This window comes from Haliotis rufescens, unplaced genomic scaffold, assembly GCF_023055435.1.
Source record: "Haliotis rufescens isolate VD_foot unplaced genomic scaffold, xgHalRufe1.0.p SCAF_4, whole genome shotgun sequence".
Lineage (NCBI taxonomy): Eukaryota > Metazoa > Mollusca > Gastropoda > Lepetellida > Haliotidae > Haliotis > Haliotis rufescens.
In genome coordinates this window covers 6,403,586-6,426,962 of record NW_025964112.1, presented here as the reverse complement: position 1 = coordinate 6,426,962, position 23,377 = coordinate 6,403,586, and the positions used below count along the sequence as shown (strand labels likewise).

General features: G+C 40.6%; 1 protein-coding gene across 2 annotated transcripts in view; it reads right to left on the bottom strand.

The window, feature by feature from the left end:
* Positions 1 to 3,982: 3,982 nt before the first annotated feature.
* LOC124143036 overlaps positions 3,983 to 23,377 on the bottom strand; it is a 49,775-nt gene continuing 30,380 nt past the window's right edge. For both annotated transcript variants that reach the window (XM_046511826.2, XM_048382653.1), the window contains 2 exons: positions 6,047 to 6,200; positions 3,983 to 5,472 (listed from right to left, as the gene is read on the bottom strand). In XM_046511826.2, the coding sequence (XP_046367782.2) occupies positions 5,153 to 5,472; positions 6,047 to 6,200 (474 nt within the window). In that variant the 3' untranslated portion in view covers positions 3,983 to 5,152. The remainder of the gene's footprint in view (positions 5,473 to 6,046; positions 6,201 to 23,377) is intronic.

Sequence of the window (23,377 nt, the reverse complement as noted above, 5' to 3'; positions counted from 1 at the left end):
ACTCACTCAGTCTTTAGGGGGAAATGTGACATTGTGTGTTTGCATGAGAGTTTCAGGGTGTGTGGATAATACCTGAGGATTCCATGATGTATGTTTTTGTTCACAAGGTAGCATCTTCCCGAGGCAAGGGCGTTAACCGACTATAAAAGTCCAGTTTCCACCCTTGCCAAACTAGGCTGGAATTTCCAGGCTCGTTCGCAGCAAAACCAGTGATTATTACCAGTAATGTCCCTTCCATGTCCCTCCTATTGACCAATCAGATTCCACCTCTCATGTTACTTGCATTTGCTTCAAACAAATTGATGGCACCCAGTCAAGACAATCTGATCGATAATAAAGATCTATATTGTATTAAAACGAGTCTTATGTGAAGTGCATCAAGTCACTTGAGCACCTTGATTAAAAACATGAAAAGATTTGCTAAATATCTGTGTTGACACCCACTGGTCACTACACATGCTTTGCAAATCTTTCAGTCGACCAGAATCTGCATGTTGAAATCCATGTTGTTTACGAACTGGATGTCTAGTTTGTAGCACGATTTTGATTGGACAATGCATAGACTCGTTAGTCCAGCCAAAATGTAACCCTGGAATTCCAGCCTAGTTCGGCAAGGGTGGATACAGTCAGTTAACTCCCTTGCCACGGGAAGATGACAAGGTAGTGGTGTCAGTGCTCCGTCTGTTGTCTGTTGAAGGAGGAGTCACTGATGCTGTGTATGTAATATCTCAACACCACACTAAGGATGGTCTGATTTGGTGGTAACAGTTGTCCTGTCCGGTGTTTTCTCATGGCTCACTAGTTTGGAGTCTTGAATATTTTGTGATTATGTACATTATAAAGTATCTAAAATATTGTTCTCACATATTTTGCCTGAACTGAGACAAGAATAAATGTCATTAGTAAACTTATGTTTAGTTAAGGGATGGACTATGAAATGTACTTGATGGGAAGGATCAGGTTTTGCTTAATTTTAAAACCTGAGGCAAAAATGATGTTTTTCCTGTATTCTCTGGAACAAATGATTATGTATGAAAAATCCCATTTTTAGAGGCTGCCTTCATGTGGCTGTAATTTTGCCGAGTGCTGCTTTTTGGGATTCGATTCTTCCTTGTAATTCTTCCTGGAGTCTGAGAAACATTAGTCAGGGTAATGTTGATATTTTTGTATGTAGTCCTTTACGTTGTATAAATGTGTTCAATTTAATACAATCATACCCTATTATCAGTTTTGTGCAATTCTATTATGTTGCTGTGCTTGTAAGAACTGTTGAAGTGTTACCAAGTAACTAGTGTCTTCTTTATAACACGTGTTATTTTAGTTTTGTTGACTGCATGCGTCTATACCCATGTAACAATATAAATGCTTGTGTGAGAGCTATGAGCTTTCTTTGTATTGATCCAGTTGGTGTCTGGAAAATGTGTTAACTCATCAGAAATCAAACGTGTTACGTCATATGTTACTCATGCTAATTGAATCACAATAGAAATGAAACATTCAGACAATACTACAAGCCCGTGGGAATAGCAGTTAAAACACATCTGTGACGTCATTCTATTGTTTGAACGCTCCATTATTTTTCAGGAATTGAGAGTTGCTTATCAAACAGCATTTGAATTTTTCAAATATTTTCAACTACAGAATATTTTGTCAAAGTGTAAAAGTAGGGATGAGTTTTAAGTAGGGGAATATCCTCGTAACTCTCCATTCCTTAAAAATAATGGGCCTCTGCTCCTGCGGGGCCTCTGCTCCATTTTTTTTAAGGAATGGAGAGTTACTCGGACATTCCCTCTACTTAATACTATGACACTCTTATACTAACCCCTGCTTGCTGGATGGTAGAGTGTCACATGTAAACCGGGGTCACAGGTGGCCCAGTCCTCTAAGGCGCCGCGATTCGCTGTGCAGAGTTGCGTCCCTTGCCTATGATTGTGGGTTCGAATCCTGGTTCGCCCCGAATTAAGTTTCTAGGATTGTCACCACCATACCCGTGCTCGTTGGTTTCACCGAAGTGGTAAACGTCTGAGACCTGCATCACTTCGGGCTTTCCTCCCACATTTAGCTGACACACCGCGATATAACTGGAATACTGTTAAAAGCGGCGTTGAACCCAACTCACTCACATGTAAACCCTGGCATGATATACTGATGATAATATAGTTGTTCGAGAGTATTTGAGAAAAAAGTTCAGAGTTATGAAGTTTTGTCACTGAGACTGGCTAATTTTCACCCTATTGTTAAAACGAGTATCGGGAAGTACTTCTAAACTTTCAAACCAACGAGATGGGTGAAGTAATTTTTTTTCATGTTCTTCTGTTCTGATTATATGAGTGCTTCCAGCAGAGCTTGTTGTGCACTCTGGTCCTCTTTGTGATATTGGTATAATTTGTGGTGATGATGATGGCATAACTGTGACACATCATCTCTCAAATACGTCCTAGCAAGGCATTGAGACTGACCAGTGACTAGCCGTGGGCTGCTGGTTGATTGAAGGACTATTCACTATCACGTATCTGTCTGTCAACTAAACAGAGGCGGTCGGTAAGCCTAGTGGTTAAAGCGTTCGCTCGTCACGCCGAAGACCCGGGTTCGATTCCCGACATGGGTACAATGTGTGAAGCACATTTCCGGTGTCCCCTGCCATGATATTGCTGGAATATTGCTAAAAGCGGCGTAAAACCTTACTCACTCACTCCCTGTCAACTAAACAACAAAAGACTGTTCATATCATTACATGTATATTGTGAATTTTAGAACCATGTAAACTCTATGATTTAAAGTGTAGATTTATTAATTTCAGTTTAAGATGAACCAAAAAGATTTTGTAAGATGCTTTTTTTATATTTACAAATTCAAAACTTATAGTCAGAATTTTCTTCAAACACAACTTTGTTGCAAAATGCTGAGGAAATATCAGGATATTTCCATTCCTATAAGAGATGGTCAGCAGGAATGAAAATTTAAGGAGTGACTTTCCCTCCAACCTCGCTTTGCTTTTAAACAGAATCAAGCTTCTTTTGTCATACTTATAATAGTTTCTTGTATACGCAAAAAGAATGTCAATGACTATGGGGGCAGTCGGGTTGCCTAGTGGTTAAAGCGTTCACTCATCACGCCGAAGCACCGGGTTCGATTCCCGACATGGATACAATGTGTGAAGCCCATTTCTGGTGTCCCCCGCCGTGATATTGCTGGAATATTGCTAATAGAGGAGTAAAACCAAACTCACTCACTGTAAAGCAGTGTCGTCAGTATCATCATTTTGATTAGGTAATTTTCATTAATTGTTAAGTATGATCACAGAGATGCTCTTGGAATGTTTTTTTTCATAGTTTATGCATATTTTCTTTCTTTGAAGCATGTTTTTGTGCCAACTGCCAAAATATATCTGCTGATGTATCTGCCAATATAACAGAATCACAATTTTTAGGAAAGTCTATTTCTTTGGAGAACTTTTCAAGAGTATGATCTGAATATTTTGTTGTTGTTGGTTCAAAGAAATATGGGAAATAAGATGCACAGCTTTGGAGAAGGTATTCTGTACTCTCTTTTTTTTATGTGCATTGAAATCAAATTTTATCATTTAGTTTAGATGGCAGTTTTATTCTTGTTTCACTTTGTACAGACCAGTATTTATTCAATGTCTATCTGTGAATATTAATATTCAAGATTATTATGTTTGATAGGATTTGTTTTCTGGCTGTATGACATGCTGTAGCATCAGTTGTATGCCTGTCGTGATGTGTCTGAAAGGGGTGGTGCAGTAGCCCAAGGGTTAAGGTGTTCACCTGTCAACCAATGGCCCTGTGTTTGATTCCCATTTCAGCTGTGATACTGCTGGAATATTGGTACAAGTGGCATGAAACTACATCACTCACTCACTGATGCACCTGCCTCAAGCAGGTCCTGTATCAATTCATTGATATGTCCATATTCATCTATGTGTGAATACAGGATTGATGTCACATTCAACATTTTTGCACATTATTAATGAGAAGATGTTTATTTATGTAAAAGAAATAAAATCAAATACAGGAGAGTATATGAAGCATTTTGTACATTTTGATATTATATATGATATATCTGTCACAGAGATATTATTCAGCTCTGTTATATGAGTCAACATACGCTGTTATTGTGTACAAACACTTAGTGTAATCAGTGTACGCAACCCTCATGCATATAACAATGTCAGAAGAAAAATATTCTTACTTCCCTCGTGAAATGATGGGGTAGGGGGAGGACACCTCAAATCTTTTCATTGGCGGTCGGGTAGCCTAGTGGTTAAAGCGTTCGCTCGTCACGCCGAAGACCCGGGTTTGATTCCCGACATGGGTACAATGTGTGAAGCCCATTTCTGGTGTCCCCCGCTGTTATATTGCTGGAAAATTGCTAAAAGTGGAGTAAAACCATACTCACTCACTCACTCAAATCTTTTCAAATAGGTATCATGATAAAGAAAAAGAACTATTTAGAACCCAAGCTATTCTTTAACAACGCCATTTTATGACCTGTTGGTTACTCATCCAGGCCTACTGGAGCAATGCTTATGCTGTGAGAGACAGACCACGTCATTTTGTAGGGAAGCAGGCTTTTTGTAAGAGTATATGGTTTCTCTCAGTTCTTCAAAACATACAAACTTTGGAAGGTAAAACATGGTACGATCATCATTTTCAAATATCCTAGGGGCAAATGATGTTTTTTCAACCCAGCCGGCCCCTGCCCCCAACCCCAGTATCATAGGTTTGCCCCGTACCACCATGTATACACTTCCGGTCTGTATGGTAGCTTTGACTCAGGTTCTGTGAGTGTCTACTTCAGTAGATTCCAAATTGCATGCCCAAAGCTTGTCTAATAAGAAACAAAACATACATTCCACTCTAGATTAAATAATTATATCTCAGATGCAGTAAGAATTTCCCCCAGAAAGGCTCATTCCTCTGGACCGACAAGGGAAAGAAATTGACATCTTAGTGAAAACTTAAGGCTGAAATGAAAAGAAAATTTAGACCAATATTGACCATCTTTGAAGTTCTTTCACAACTGAAATTAAATTAACAGACATTTGTGTCAACGGATCTGTTAATCAGCTGAAAAACATTTCCAGTGTACTGTATCTATTTTGTCACATTTAGAATTAGATGGTAGAGAATCATTGTTGTTTCTTAGACTTGCATTGATTCTTATGGCCCGGCCATGCCTTTTGTTGACACTCTCTGCTGCAGTAGGACACTTGGAGGCATCTTGAGCATCTCTTGCACTCGGGTGATGTCATGCCACAGGTACTGCAAGATGGGGCAGTTGTGGCTGTTTCTCTGGATGAATTGGGTCCAGTACCTTTGCTCTTTGAGTTGTCCCCTTGAGCAAAGTTTTGTAGGATTTCTACTACTTTTGAATGGGCATATTTTGTGAATACATCTTTCAATGCCAGTATCTCAAATCCTTCTAGAGTATCTATTGAAGCGATTCCCTCTGAAAAGTTGATGTTGCAAATTCGTTATGTAACCCTGCTTCCATAACAGTATTTTTGTTGTTGATTCATAGTCTGATGTACTGTAGGATCGTGGGTATGATTGTGACATAGAAGTCTCCTGCATTTGAAACTTTGTGATAGCAATAATTGTAAACTTTTGTTCAGATTATCAGATTAAGTCTTAGCTCCTGCCACTAACATCACAAGACCAATCTACCCATGTCAGATTTTGTAAAGTGTTATATACCGACACATTTTCAACACGCATGTTTGTTTTTTATAAATATTTGGCAAAATGACAAACATCAATTTTAGTTGTTCTGTGTATTTAAACACAATGATGTCATTGTTCTGTTCGAATGTCGAAAAGGACTTGAGCACAAAAACATCTTGTCTAATGCTTGGAATCATGACTATGCATTTTCGTTGTGTGTCGGTATATATTTCTCATTTTGATTTCATTCGCACCAACGACTGAAGATTTCATACATGGAAAGTACAGGGACGTTCTGAACATTGAACATTGAACGTACATAACCCGAATCCCGAACTGTATTTATTAAATATTCCCACCTTGACGTTGAGCAAACCACTCCAGTCGGTAGAGGAACGGATCCATGTAGGGATATCGCCCTCTCAAGAACGTCCTCCACATCCATTTCTTGTCCGCGCCCTGGGCCATGCGATGATGGTTCGCCTCTAGAATCCCTAACAGCAACATGTACCCCTGTATTGAAAGATTAATTAAATCAACCATGCACATGATATACGGTAGGTTATTTACATTAGGTTATTAACACATGTGCATGTACATTCATCTAATCTTTTGCCCATCTTCTCAACGAGATGTGTATTTGAAAATTTAATTTTCACCAAGATAGTGAACAAAAACCTCTGTAAATAAAACTCAAAACTCCTTTTAACATGAGAAATATCTGCTAAAAGCCTAGTCCATTGTGCGTTTCCGACTATCATAAGGATGCGCCACTATCAAACACCAGGTAAAGCGGTTGAACGTATCCTGCCCAACACTGACACCCATTTGGAGCGCACTTACAAAGGCAAGTCATGAACAAACATGGGATATTTACCAGTGAAATATACTCAACCACAAAATAAATGCAAATCATTTTGTTTTGTTTGTGAAATGCACAAAATAGTAATTTGTGAAAAGAAATGTTTACAAATGTAAAGAGACGCATTGAAGAGACACTGTTTAGTATTAACATTATTCATTTTGAGCACGTGGCAGGAACGCAGTCGTTTCGTCTCGTTTTACTTTTTTTGCACGTGCAGGCAAATCACATGCAAAAATGCGTGCATTTCCCCCTTGTCCATCCTTTATTAGCCACCATATAAACACACCAAGCCATTCCCCCTTGTCCAGCCTTTATTAGCCACCATATAAACACACCAAGCATTTCCCCCTTGTCCATCCTTTATTAGCCACCATATAAAAACACCAAGCATTTCCCCTTGACCATCCTTTATTAGCCACCATATAAAAACACCAAGCATTTCCCCCTTGTCCATCCTTTATTAGCCACCATATAAACACACGAAGCATTTCCCCCTTGTCCATCCTTTATTAGCCACCATATAAACACACCAAGCATTTCCCCCTTGTCCATCCTTTATTAGCCACCATATAAAAACACCAAGCATTTCCCCCTTGTCAATCTTTATTAGCCACCATCTAAACACACCAAGCATTTCCCCCTTGTCAATCTTTATTAGCCACCATCTAAACACACCAAGCATTTCCCCCTTGTTCATCCTTTATTAGCCACCATATAAACACACCAAGCATTTTCCCCTTGTCCATCCTTTATTAGCCACCATATAAACACACAGCATTTCCCCCTTGTCCATCCCTTATTAGCCACCATATAAACACACCAAGCATTTTCCCCTTGTCCATCCTTTATTAGCCACCATATAAAAACACCAAGCATTGCCCCCTTGTCCATTTACCACACCAAGCATTTCCTCCTTGTCCATCCTTTATTAGCCACCATATAAAAACACCAAGCATTTCCCCCTTGTCCATCCTTTATAAGCCACCATATAAACACACCAAGCATTTTCCCCTTGTCCATCCTTTATTAGCCACCATATAAACACACCAAGCATTTCCCCCTTGTCAATCTTTATTAGCCATCATCTAAACACACCAAGCATTTCCCCCTTGTCCATCCTTTATTAGCCACCATATAAACACACAGCATTTCCCCCTTGTCAATCCTTTATTAGCCACCATATAAAAACACCAAGAATTTCCCCCTTGTCCATCCTTTATTAGCCACCATATAAACACACAGCGTTTCCCCCTTGTCCATCCTTTATTAGCCACCATATAAACACACAGCATTTTCCCCTTGTCCATCCTTTATTAGCCACCATATAAACACACCAAGCATTTCCCCCTTGTCCATCCTTTATTAGCCACCATATAAACACACCAAGCATTTTCCCCTTGTCCATCCTTTATTAGCCACCATCTAAACACACCAAGCATTTCCCCCTTGTCCATCCTTTATAAGCCACCATATAAACACACCAAGCATTTCCCCCTTGTCCATCCTTTATTAGCCACCATATAAAAACACCAAGCATTTTCCCCTTGTTCATCCTTTATTAGCCACCATATAAAAACACCAAGCATTTCCCCCTTGTCCATCCTTTATTAGCCACCATATAAACACACCAAGCATTTCCACCTTGTCCATCCTTTATTAGCCACCATATAAAAACACCAAGCAGTTCCCCTTGTCCATCCTTTATAAGCCACGATATAAACACACCAAGCATTTCCCCCTTGTCCATCCTTTATAAGCCACCATATTAACCCACCAAACATTTCCCCTTATCCATCCTTTATTAGCCACCATATAAAAACACCAAGCATTTCCCCCTTGTCCATCCTTTATTAGCCACCATATAAAAACACCAAGCATTTCCCCCTTGTCCATCCTTTATAAGCCAATATATAAAAACACCAAGCATTTTCCCCTTGTCCATCCTTTATTAACCGCCATATAAAAACACCAAGTATTTCCCCCTTGTCCATCCTTTATAAGCCACCATATAAACACACCAAGCATTTCCCCCTTGTCCATCCTTTATAAGCCACCATATAAACACACCAAGCATTTCCCCCTTGTCCATCCTTTATTAGCCACCATATAAACACACAGCATTTCCCCCTTGTTCATCCTTTATTAGCCACCATATAAAAACACCAAGCATTTCCCCTCGTCCATCCTTTATTAGCCACCATATAAACACACAGCATTTCCCCCTTGTTCATCCTTTATTAGCCACCATATAAAAACACCAAGTATTTTCCCCTTGTCCATCCTTTATTAGCCACCATATAAAAACACCAAGCATTTCCCCCTTGTCCATCCTTTATTAGCCACCATATAAAAACACACAGGATTTCCCCCTTGTCCATCCTTTATTAGCCACCATATAAAAACACCAAGCATTTTCCCCTTGTCCATCCTTTATTTGCCACCATATAAACACGCCAAGCATTTCCCCCTTGTCCATCCTTTATAAGCCACCATATAAACACACCAAGCATTTCCCCCTTGTCAATCTTTATTAGCCACCATAAAAACACACCAAGCATTTCCCCCTTGTCCATCCTTTATTAGCCACCATATAAACACACCAAGCATTTCCCCCTTGTGCATCCTTTATTAGCCACCATATAAACACACCAAGCATTTCCCCCTTGTCAATCTGTATTAGCCACCATCTAAACACACCAAGCATTTCCCCCTTGTTCATCCTTTATTAGCCACCATATAAAAACACCAAGCATTTCCCCCTTGTCCATCCTTTATAAGCCACCATATAAACACACCAAGGATTTCCCCCTTGTCCATCCTTTAATAGCCACCATATAAACACACCAAGCATTTTCCCCTTGTCCATCCTTTATTAGCCATGATATAAACACACAGCATTTCCCCCTTGTCCACCCTTTATTAGCCACGATATAAACACACCAAGCATTTCCCCCTTGTCCATCCTTTATTAGCCACGATATAAACACACAGCATTTTCCCCTTGTCCATCCTTTATAAGCCACCATATAAACACACCAAGCATTTTCCCCTTGTCCATCCTTTATTAGCCACCATATAAACACACCAAGCATTTCCCCCTTGTCAATCTTTATTAGCCACCATCTAAACACACCAAGCATTTCCCCCTTGTTCATCCTTTATTAGCCACCATATAAACACACCAAGCATTTTCCCCTTGTCCATCCTTTATTAGCCACCATCTAAACACACCAAGCATTTCCCCCTTGTCACTCCTTTAATAGCCACCATATAAACACACCAAGCATTTTCCCCTTGTCCATCCTTTATTAGCCACCATATAAACACAAAGCATTTCCCCCTTGTCCATCCTTTATTAGCCACCATATAAAAACACCAAGCATTTCCCCCTTGTCCATTTACCACACCAAGCATTTCCCCCTTGTCCATCCTTTATAAGCCACCATATAAACACACCAAGCATTTCCCCCTTGTCCATCCTTTATTAGCCACCATATAAAAACACCAAGCATTTCCCCCTTGTCCATCCTTTATTAGCCACCATATAAAAACACTAATGCATTTTCCCCTTGTCCATCCTTTATTAGCCACCATATAAACACACCAAGCATTTCCCCCTTGTCCATCCTTTATTAGCCACCATATAAAAACACCAAGCATTTCCCCCTTGTCCATCCTTTATTAGCCACCATATAAACACACCAAGAATTTTCCCCTTGTCCATCCTTTATTACCCACCATATAAACACGCCAAGCATTTCCCCCTTGTCCATCTTTTATAAGCCACCATATAAACACACCAAGCATTTCCCCCTTGTCAATCTTTATTAGCCACCATATAAACACACCAAGCATTTCCACCTTGTCCATCCTTTATTAGCCACCATATAAATACACCAAGCATTTCCACCTTGTCCATCCTTTATTAGCCACCATCTAAACACACCAAGCATTTCCCCCTTGTCAGTCTTTATTAGCCACCATCTAAACACACCAAGCATTTCCCCCTTGTTCATCCTTTATTAGCCACCATATAAAAACACCAAGCATTTCCCCCTTGTCCATCCTTTATTAGCCACCATATAAAAACACCAAGCATTTCCCCCTTGTCCATCCTTTATTAGCCACCATATAAACACACCCAGCAATTCCCCCTTACCCATCCTTTATTAGCCACCATATAAACACACCAAGCATTTCCCCCTTGTCCATCCTTTATTAGGCACCATATAAACACACCAAGCATTTCCCCCTTGTCCATCCTTTATTAGCCACCATATAAACACACCAAGCATTTCCCCCTTGTCCATCCTTTATTAGCCACCATATAAAAACACCAAGCATTTCACCCTTGTCCATCCTTTATTAGCCACCATATAAAAACACCAAGCATTTCCCCCTTGTCCATCCTTTATTACCCACCATATATATACACCAAGCGTTTTCCCCTTGTCCATCCTTTATTAGCCACCATATAAAAACACCAAGCATTTCCCCCTTGTCCATCCTTTATAAGCCACCATAGAAAAACACCAAGCATTTTCCCCTTGTCCATCCTTTATTAGCCACCATATAAAAACACCAAGCATTTTCTCCTTGTCCATCCTTTATTAGGCACCATATAAACACACCAAGTATTTCCCCCTTGTCCATCCTTTATTAGCCACCATATAAACACACCAAGCATTTCCCCTTGTCCATCCTTTATAAGCCACCATATAAACACACCAAGCATTTTCCCCTTGTCCATCCTTTATTAGCCACCATATAAATACACCAAGTATTTCCCCCTTGTCCATCCTTTATTAGCCACCATATAAACACACCAAGCATTTCCCCTTGTCCATCCTTTATAAGCCACCATATAAACACACCAAGCATTTTCCCCTTGTCCATCCTTTATTAGCCACCATATAAAAACACCAAGCATTTTCCCCTTGTCCATCCTTTATTAGGCACCATATAAACACACCAAGTATTTCCCCCTTGTCCATCCTTTATTAGCCACCATATAAACACACCAAGCATTTCCCCTTGTCCATCCTTTATAAGCCACCATATAAACACACCAAGCATTTCCCCCTTGTCCATCCTTTATTAGCCACCATATAAAAACAGCAACAATTTCCCCCTTGTCCATCCTTTATTAGCCACCATATAAAAACACCAAGCATTTCCCCCTTGTCCATCCTTTATTAGCCACCATATAAACACACCCAGCAATTCCCCCTTACCCATCCTTTATTAGCCACCATATAAACACACCAAGCATTTCCCCCTTGTCCATCCTTTATTAGGCACCATATAAACACACCAAGCATTTCCCCCTTGTCCATCCTTTATTAGCCACCATATAAACACACCAAGGATTTCCCCCTTGTCCATCCTTTATTAGCCACCATATAAAAACACCAAGCATTTCACCCTTGTCCATCCTTTATTAGCCACCATATAAAAACACCAAGCATTTCCCCCTTGTCCATCCTTTATTAGCCACCATATATATACACCAAGCGTTTTCCCCTTGTCCATCCTTTATTAGCCACCATATAAAAACACCAAGCATTTCCCCCTTGTCCATCCTTTATAAGCCACCATATAAACACACCAAGCATTTCCCCCTTGTCCATCCTTTATTAGCCACCATCTAAACACACCAAGCATTTCCACTTGTCCATCCTTTTTAAGCCACCATAGAAAAACACCGAGCATTTTCCCCTTGTCCATCCTTTGTTAGGCACCATATAAACACACCAATATTCCCCCTTGTCCATCCTTTATTAGCCACCATATAAACACACCAAGCATTTCCCCCTTGTCCATCCTTTATAAGCCACCATATTAACACACCAAGCATTTCCCCTTATCCATCCTTTATTAGCCACCATATAAAAACACCAAGCATTTCCCCCTTGTCCATCCTTTATTAGCCACCATATAAAAACACCAAGGATTTCCCCCTTGTCCATCCTTTATAAGCCAATATATAAAAACACCAAGCATTTTCCCCTTGTCCATCCTTTATTAACCGCCATATAAAAACACCAAGTATTTCCCCCTTGTCCATCCTTTATAAGCCACCATATAAACACACCAAGCATTTCCCCCTTGTCCATCCTTTATTAGCCACCATATAAACACACCAAGCATTTCCCCTTGACCATCCTTTATTAGCCACCATATAAAAACACCAAGCATTTCCCCCTTGTCCATCCTTTATTAGCCACCATATAAACACACGAAGCATTTCCCCCTTGTCCATCCTTTATTAGCCACCATATAAACACACCAAGCATTTCCCCCTTGTCCATCCTTTATTAGCCACCATATAAAAACACCAAGCATTTCCCCCTTGTCAATCTTTATTAGCCACCATCTAAACACACCAAGCATTTCCCCCTTGTCAATCTTTATTAGCCACCATCTAAACACACCAAGCATTTCCCCCTTGTTCATCCTTTATTAGCCACCATATAAACACACCAAGCATTTTCCCCTTGCCCATCCTTTATTAGCCACCATATAAACACACAACATTTCCCCCTTGTCCATCCCTTATTAGCCACCATATAAACACACCAAGCATTTTCCCCTTGTCCATCCTTTATTAGCCACCATATAAAAACACCAAGCATTGCCCCCTTGTCCATTTACCACACCAAGCATTTCCTCCTTGTCCATCCTTTATTAGCCACCATATAAAAACACCAAGCATTTCCCCCTTGTCCATCCTTTATAAGCCACCATATAAACACACCAAGCATTTTCCCCTTGTCCATCCTTTATTAGCCACCATATAAACACACCAAGCATTTCCCCCTTGTCAATCTTTATTAGCCATCATCTAAACACACCAAGCATTTCCCCCTTGTCCATCCTTTATTAGCCACCATATAAACACACAGCATTTCCCCCTTGTCAATCCTTTATTAGCCACCATATAAAAACACCAAGAATTTCCCCCTTGTCCATCCTTTATTAGCCACGATATAAACACACCAAGCATTTCCCCCTTGTCCATCCTTTATTAGCCACCATATAAAAACACCAAGAATTTCCCCCTTGTCCATCCTTTATTAGCCACCATATAAACACACAGCGTTTCCCCCTTGTCCATCCTTTATTAGCCACCATATAAACACACAGCATTTTCCCCTTGTCCATCCTTTATTAGCCACCATATAAACACACCAAGCATTTCCCCCTTGTCCATCCTTTATTAGCCACCATATAAACACACCAAGCATTTTCCCCTTGTCCATCCTTTATTAGCCACCATCTAAACACACCAAGCATTTCCCCCTTGTCCATCCTTTATAAGCCACCATATAAACACACCAAGCATTTCCCCCTTGTCCATCCTTTATTAGCCACCATATAAAAACACCAAGCATTTTCCCCTTGTTCATCCTTTATTAGCCACCATATAAAAACACCAAGCATTTCCCCCTTGTCCATCCTTTATTAGCCACCATATAAACACACCAAGCATTTCCCCCTTGTCCATCCTTTATAAGCCACCATATTAACCCACCAAACATTTCCCCTTATCCATCCTTTATTAGCCACCATATAAAAACACCAAGCATTTCCCCCTTGTCCATCCTTTATTAGCCACCATATAAAAACACCAAGCATTTCCCCCTTGTCCATCCTTTATAAGCCAATATATAAAAACACCAAGCATTTTCCCCTTGTCCATCCTTTATTAACCGCCATATAAAAACACCAAGTATTTCCCCCTTGTCCATCCTTTATAAGCCACCATATAAACACACCAAGCATTTCCCCCTTGTCCATCCTTTATAAGCCACCATATAAACACACCAAGCATTTCCCCCTTGTCCATCCTTTATTAGCCACCATATAAACACACAGCATTTCCCCCTTGTTCATCCTTTATTAGCCACCATATAAAAACACCAAGCATTTCCCCTCGTCCATCCTTTATTAGCCACCATATAAACACACAGCATTTCCCCCTTGTTCATCCTTTATTAGCCACCATATAAAAACACCAAGTATTTTCCCCTTGTCCATCCTTTATTAGCCACCATATAAAAACACCAAGCATTTCCCCCTTGTCCATCCTTTATTAGCCACCATATAAAAACACACAGGATTTCCCCCTTGTCCATCCTTTATTAGCCACCATATAAAAACACCAAGCATTTTCCCCTTGTCCATCCTTTATTTGCCACCATATAAACACGCCAAGCATTTCCCCCTTGTCCATCCTTTATAAGCCACCATATAAACACACCAAGCATTTCCCCCTTGTCAATCTTTATTAGCCACCATAAAAACACACCAAGCATTTCCCCCTTGTCCATCCTTTATTAGCCACCATATAAACACACCAAGCATTTCCCCCTTGTGCATCCTTTATTAGCCACCATATAAACACACCAAGCATTTCCCCCTTGTCAATCTGTATTAGCCACCATCTAAACACACCAAGCATTTCCCCCTTGTTCATCCTTTATTAGCCACCATATAAAAACACCAAGCATTTCCCCCTTGTCCATCCTTTATAAGCCACCATATAAACACACCAAGGATTTCCCCCTTGTCCATCCTTTAATAGCCACCATATAAACACACCAAGCATTTTCCCCTTGTCCATCCTTTATTAGCCATGATATAAACACACAGCATTTCCCCCTTGTCCACCCTTTATTAGCCACGATATAAACACACCAAGCATTTCCCCCTTGTCCATCCTTTATTAGCCACGATATAAACACACAGCATTTTCCCCTTGTCCATCCTTTATAAGCCACCATATAAACACACCAAGCATTTTCCCCTTGTCCATCCTTTATTAGCCACCATATAAACACACCAAGCATTTCCCCCTTGTCAATCTTTATTAGCCACCATCTAAACACACCAAGCATTTCCCCCTTGTTCATCCTTTATTAGCCACCATATAAACACACCAAGCATTTTCCCCTTGTCCATCCTTTATTAGCCACCATATAAACACACCAAGCATTTCCCCCTTGTCACTCCTTTAATAGCCACCATATAAACACACCAAGCATTTTCCCCTTGTCCATCCTTTATTAGCCACCATATAAACACAAAGCATTTCCCCCTTGTCCATCCTTTATTAGCCACCATATAAAAACACCAAGCATTTCCCCCTTGTCCATTTACCACACCAAGCATTTCCCCCTTGTCCATCCTTTATAAGCCACCATATAAACACACCAAGCATTTCCCCCTTGTCCATCCTTTATTAGCCACCATATAAAAACACCAAGCATTTCCCCCTTGTCCATCCTTTATTAGCCACCATATAAAAACACTAATGCATTTTCCCCTTGTCCATCCTTTATTAGCCACCATATAAACACACCAAGCATTTCCCCCTTGTCCATCCTTTATTAGCCACCATATAAAAACACCAAGCATTTCCCCCTTGTCCATCCTTTATAAGCCACCATATAAACACACCAAGCTTTTCCCCCTTGTCCATCCTTTATTAGCCACCATATAAACACACCAAGAATTTTCCCCTTGTCCATCCTTTATTACCCACCATATAAACACGCCAAGCATTTCCCCCTTGTCCATCTTTTATAAGCCACCATATAAACACACCAAGCATTTCCCCCTTGTCAATCTTTATTAGCCACCATATAAACACACCAAGCATTTCCACCTTGTCCATCCTTTATTAGCCACCATATAAATACACCAAGCATTTCCACCTTGTCCATCCTTTATTAGCCACCATCTAAACACACCAAGCATTTCCCCCTTGTCAGTCTTTATTAGCCACCATCTAAACACACCAAGCATTTCCCCCTTGTTCATCCTTTATTAGCCACCATATAAAAACACCAAGCATTTCCCCCTTGTCCATCCTTTATTAGCCACCATATAAAAACACCAAGCATTTCCCCCTTGTCCATCCTTTATTAGCCACCATATAAACACACCCAGCAATTCCCCCTTACCCATCCTTTATTAGCCACCATATAAACACACCAAGCATTTCCCCCTTGTCCATCCTTTATTAGGCACCATATAAACACACCAAGCATTTCCCCCTTGTCCATCCTTTATTAGCCACCATATAAACACACCAAGCATTTCCCCCTTGTCCATCCTTTATTAGCCACCATATAAAAACACCAAGCATTTCACCCTTGTCCATCCTTTATTAGCCACCATATAAAAACACCAAGCATTTCCCCCTTGTCCATCCTTTATTACCCACCATATATATACACCAAGCGTTTTCCCCTTGTCCATCCTTTATTAGCCACCATATAAAAACACCAAGCATTTCCCCCTTGTCCATCCTTTATTAGCCACCATATAAAAACACCAAGGATTTCCCCCTTGTCCATCCTTTATAAGCCAATATATAAAAACACCAAGCATTTTCCCCTTGTCCATCCTTTATTAACCGCCATATAAAAACACCAAGTATTTCCCCCTTGTCCATCCTTTATAAGCCACCATATAAACACACCAAGCATTTCCCCCTTGTCCATCCTTTATTAGCCACCATATAAACACACCAAGCATTTCCCCTTGACCATCCTTTATTAGCCACCATATAAAAACACCAAGCATTTCCCCCTTGTCCATCCTTTATTAGCCACCATATAAACACACGAAGCATTTCCCCCTTGTCCATCCTTTATTAGCCACCATATAAACACACCAAGCATTTCCCCCTTGTCCATCCTTTATTAGCCACCATATAAAAACACCAAGCATTTCCCCCTTGTCAATCTTTATTAGCCACCATCTAAACACACCAAGCATTTCCCCCTTGTCAATCTTTATTAGCCACCATCTAAACACACCAAGCATTTCCCCCTTGTTCATCCTTTATTAGCCACCATATAAACACACCAAGCATTTTCCCCTTGTCCATCCTTTATTAGCCACCATATAAACACACAACATTTCCCCCTTGTCCATCCCTTATTAGCCACCATATAAACACACCAAGCATTTTCCCCTTGTCCATCCTTTATTAGCCACCATATAAAAACACCAAGCATTGCCCCCTTGTCCATTTACCACACCAAGCATTTCCTCCTTGTCCATCCTTTATTAGCCACCATATAAAAACACCAAGCATTTCCCCCTTGTCCATCCTTTATAAGCCACCATATAAACACACCAAGCATTTTCCCCTTGTCCATCCTTTATTAGCCACCATATAAACACACCAAGCATTTCCCCCTTGTCAATCTTTATTAGCCATCATCTAAACACACCAAGCATTTCCCCCTTGTCCATCCTTTATTAGCCACCATATAAACACACAGCATTTCCCCCTTGTCAATCCTTTATTAGCCACCATATAAAAACACCAAGAATTTCCCCCTTGTCCATCCTTTATTAGCCACGATATAAACACACCAAGCATTTCCCCCTTGTCCATCCTTTATTAGCCACCATATAAAAACACCAAGAATTTCCCCCTTGTCCATCCTTTATTAGCCACCATATAAACACAGAGCGTTTCCCCCTTGTCCATCCTTTATTAGCCACCATATAAACACACAGCATTTTCCCCTTGTCCATCCTTTATTAGCCACCATATAAACACACCAAGCATTTCCCCCTTGTCCATCCTTTATTAGCCACCATATAAACACACCAAGCATTTTCCCCTTGTCCATCCTTTATTAGCCATGATATAAACACACAGCATTTCCCCCTTGTCCACCCTTTATTAGCCACGATATAAACACACCAAGCATTTCCCCCTTGTCCATCCTTTATTAGCCACGATATAAACACACAGCATTTTCCCCTTGTCCATCCTTTATAAGCCACCATATAAACACACCAAGCATTTTCCCCTTGTCCATCCTTTATTAGCCACCATATAAACACACCAAGCATTTCCCCCTTGTCAATCTTTATTAGCCACCATCTAAACACACCAAGCATTTCCCCCTTGTTCATCCTTTATTAGCCACCATATAAACACACCAAGCATTTTCCCCTTGTCCATCCTTTATTAGCCACCATATAAACACACCAAGCATTTCCCCCTTGTCACTCCTTTAATAGCCACCATATAAACACACCAAGCATTTTCCCCTTGTCCATCCTTTATTAGCCACCATATAAACACAAAGCATTTCCCCCTTGTCCATCCTTTATTAGCCACCATATAAAAACACCAAGCATTTCCCCCTTGTCCATTTACCACACCAAGCATTTCCCCCTTGTCCATCCTTTATAAGCCACCATATAAACACACCAAGCATTTCCCCCTTGTCCATCCTTTATTAGCCACCATATAAAAACACCAAGCATTTCCCCCTTGTCCATCCTTTATTAGCCACCATATAAAAACACTAATGCATTTTCCCCTTGTCCATCCTTTATTAGCCACCATATAAACACACCAAGCATTTCCCCCTTGTCCATCCTTTATTAGCCACCATATAAAAACACCAAGCATTTCCCCCTTGTCCATCCTTTATAAGCCACCATATAAACACACCAAGCTTTTCCCCCTTGTCCATCCTTTATTAGCCACCATATAAACACACCAAGAATTTTCCCCTTGTCCATCCTTTATTACCCACCATATAAACACGCCAAGCATTTCCCCCTTGTCCATCTTTTATAAGCCACCATATAAACACACCAAGCATTTCCCCCTTGTCAATCTTTATTAGCCACCATATAAACACACCAAGCATTTCCACCTTGTCCATCCTTTATTAGCCACCATATAAATACACCAAGCATTTCCACCTTGTCCATCCTTTATTAGCCACCATCTAAACACACCAAGCATTTCCCCCTTGTCAGTCTTTATTAGCCACCATCTAAACACACCAAGCATTTCCCCCTTGTTCATCCTTTATTAGCCACCATATAAAAACACCAAGCATTTCCCCCTTGTCCATCCTTTATTAGCCACCATATAAAAACACCAAGCATTTCCCCCTTGTCCATCCTTTATTAGCCACCATATAAACACACCCAGCAATTCCCCCTTACCCATCCTTTATTAGCCACCATATAAACACACCAAGCATTTCCCCCTTGTCCATCCTTTATTAGGCACCATATAAACACACCAAGCATTTCCCCCTTGTCCATCCTTTATTAGCCACCATATAAACACACCAAGCATTTCCCCCTTGTCCATCCTTTATTAGCCACCATATAAAAACACCAAGCATTTCACCCTTGTCCATCCTTTATTAGCCACCATATAAAAACACCAAGCATTTCCCCCTTGTCCATCCTTTATTACCCACCATATATATACACCAAGCGTTTTCCCCTTGTCCATCCTTTATTAGCCACCATATAAAAACACCAAGCATTTCCCCCTTGTCCATCCTTTATTAGCCACCATATAAAAACACCAAGGATTTCCCCCTTGTCCATCCTTTATAAGCCAATATATAAAAACACCAAGCATTTTCCCCTTGTCCATCCTTTATTAACCGCCATATAAAAACACCAAGTATTTCCCCCTTGTCCATCCTTTATAAGCCACCATATAAACACACCAAGCATTTCCCCCTTGTCCATCCTTTATTAGCCACCATATAAACACACCAAGCATTTCCCCTTGACCATCCTTTATTAGCCACCATATAAAAACACCAAGCATTTCCCCCTTGTCCATCCTTTATTAGCCACCATATAAACACACGAAGCATTTCCCCCTTGTCCATCCTTTATTAGCCACCATATAAACACACCAAGCATTTCCCCCTTGTCCATCCTTTATTAGCCACCATATAAAAACACCAAGCATTTCCCCCTTGTCAATCTTTATTAGCCACCATCTAAACACACCAAGCATTTCCCCCTTGTCAATCTTTATTAGCCACCATCTAAACACACCAAGCATTTCCCCCTTGTTCATCCTTTATTAGCCACCATATAAACACACCAAGCATTTTCCCCTTGTCCATCCTTTATTAGCCACCATATAAACACACAACATTTCCCCCTTGTCCATCCCTTATTAGCCACCATATAAACACACCAAGCATTTTCCCCTTGTCCATCCTTTATTAGCCACCATATAAAAACACCAAGCATTGCCCCCTTGTCCATTTACCACACCAAGCATTTCCTCCTTGTCCATCCTTTATTAGCCACCATATAAAAACACCAAGCATTTCCCCCTTGTCCATCCTTTATAAGCCACCATATAAACACACCAAGCATTTTCCCCTTGTCCATCCTTTATTAGCCACCATATAAACACACCAAGCATTTCCCCCTTGTCAATCTTTATTAGCCATCATCTAAACACACCAAGCATTTCCCCCTTGTCCATCCTTTATTAGCCACCATATAAACACACAGCATTTCCCCCTTGTCAATCCTTTATTAGCCACCATATAAAAACACCAAGAATTTCCCCCTTGTCCATCCTTTATTAGCCACGATATAAACACACCAAGCATTTCCCCCTTGTCCATCCTTTATTAGCCACCATATAAAAACACCAAGAATTTCCCCCTTGTCCATCCTTTATTAGCCACCATATAAACACACAGCGTTTCCCCCTTGTCCATCCTTTATTAGCCACCATATAAACACACAGCATTTTCCCCTTGTCCATCCTTTATTAGCCACCATATAAACACACCAAGCATTTCCCCCTTGTCCATCCTTTATTAGCCACCATATAAACACACCAAGCATTTTCCCCTTGTCCATCCTTTATTAGCCACCATCTAAACACACCAAGCATTTCCCCCTTGTCCATCCTTTATAAGCCACCATATAAACACACCAAGCATTTCCCCCTTGTCCATCCTTTATTAGCCACCATATAAAAACACCAAGCATTTTCCCCTTGTTCATCCTTTATTAGCCACCATATAAAAACACCAAGCATTTCCCCCTTGTCCATCCTTTATTAGCCACCATATAAACACACCAAGCATTTCCCCCTTGTCCATCCTTTATAAGCCACCATATTAACCCACCAAACATTTCCCCTTATCCATCCTTTATTAGCCACCATATAAAAACACCAAGCATTTCCCCCTTGTCCATCCTTTATTAGCCACCATATAAAAACACCAAGCATTTCCCCCTTGTCCATCCTTTATAAGCCAATATATAAAAACACCAAGCATTTTCCCCTTGTCCATCCTTTATTAACCGCCATATAAAAACACCAAGTATTTCCCCCTTGTCCATCCTTTATAAGCCACCATATAAACACACCAAGCATTTCCCCCTTGTCCATCCTTTATAAGCCACCATATAAACACACCAAGCATTTCCCCCTTGTCCATCCTTTATTAGCCACCATATAAACACACAGCATTTCCCCCTTGTTCATCCTTTATTAGCCACCATATAAAAACACCAAGCATTTCCCCTCGTCCATCCTTTATTAGCCACCATATAAACACACAGCATTTCCCCCTTGTTCATCCTTTATTAGCCACCATATAAAAACACCAAGTATTTTCCCCTTGTCCATCCTTTATTAGCCACCATATAAAAACACCAAGCATTTCCCCCTTGTCCATCCTTTATTAGCCACCATATAAAAACACACAGGATTTCCCCCTTGTCCATCCTTTATTAGCCACCATATAAAAACACCAAGCATTTTCCCCTTGTCCATCCTTTATTTGCCACCATATAAACACGCCAAGCATTTCCCCCTTGTCCATCCTTTATAAGCCACCATATAAACACACCAAGCATTTCCCCCTTGTCAATCTTTATTAGCCACCATAAAAACACACCAAGCATTTCCCCCTTGTCCATCCTTTATTAGCCACCATATAAACACACCAAGCATTTCCCCCTTGTGCATCCTTTATTAGCCACCATATAAACACACCAAGCATTTCCCCCTTGTCAATCTGTATTAGCCACCATCTAAACACACCAAGCATTTCCCCCTTGTTCATCCTTTATTAGCCACCATATAAAAACACCAAGCATTTCCCCCTTGTCCATCCTTTATAAGCCACCATATAAACACACCAAGGATTTCCCCCTTGTCCATCCTTTAATAGCCACCATATAAACACACCAAGCATTTTCCCCTTGTCCATCCTTTATTAGCCATGATATAAACACACAGCATTTCCCCCTTGTCCACCCTTTATTAGCCACGATATAAACACACCAAGCATTTCCCCCTTGTCCATCCTTTATTAGCCACGATATAAACACACAGCATTTTCCCCTTGTCCATCCTTTATAAGCCACCATATAAACACACCAAGCATTTTCCCCTTGTCCATCCTTTATTAGCCACCATATAAACACACCAAGCATTTCCCCCTTGTCAATCTTTATTAGCCACCATCTAAACACACCAAGCATTTCCCCCTTGTTCATCCTTTATTAGCCACCATATAAACACACCAAGCATTTTCCCCTTGTCCATCCTTTATTAGCCACCATATAAACACATCAAGCATTTCCCCCTTGTCACTCCTTTAATAGCCACCATATAAACACACCAAGCATTTTCCCCTTGTCCATCCTTTATTAGCCACCATATAAACACAAAGCATTTCCCCCTTGTCCATCCTTTATTAGCCACCATATAAAAACACCAAGCATTTCCCCCTTGTCCATTTACCACACCAAGCATTTCCCCCTTGTCCATCCTTTATAAGCCACCATATAAACACACCAAGCATTTCCCCCTTGTCCATCCTTTATTAGCCACCATATAAAAACACCAAGCATTTCCCCCTTGTCCATCCTTTATTAGCCACCATATAAAAACACTAATGCATTTTCCCCTTGTCCATCCTTTATTAGCCACCATATAAACACACCAAGCATTTCCCCCTTGTCCATCCTTTATTAGCCA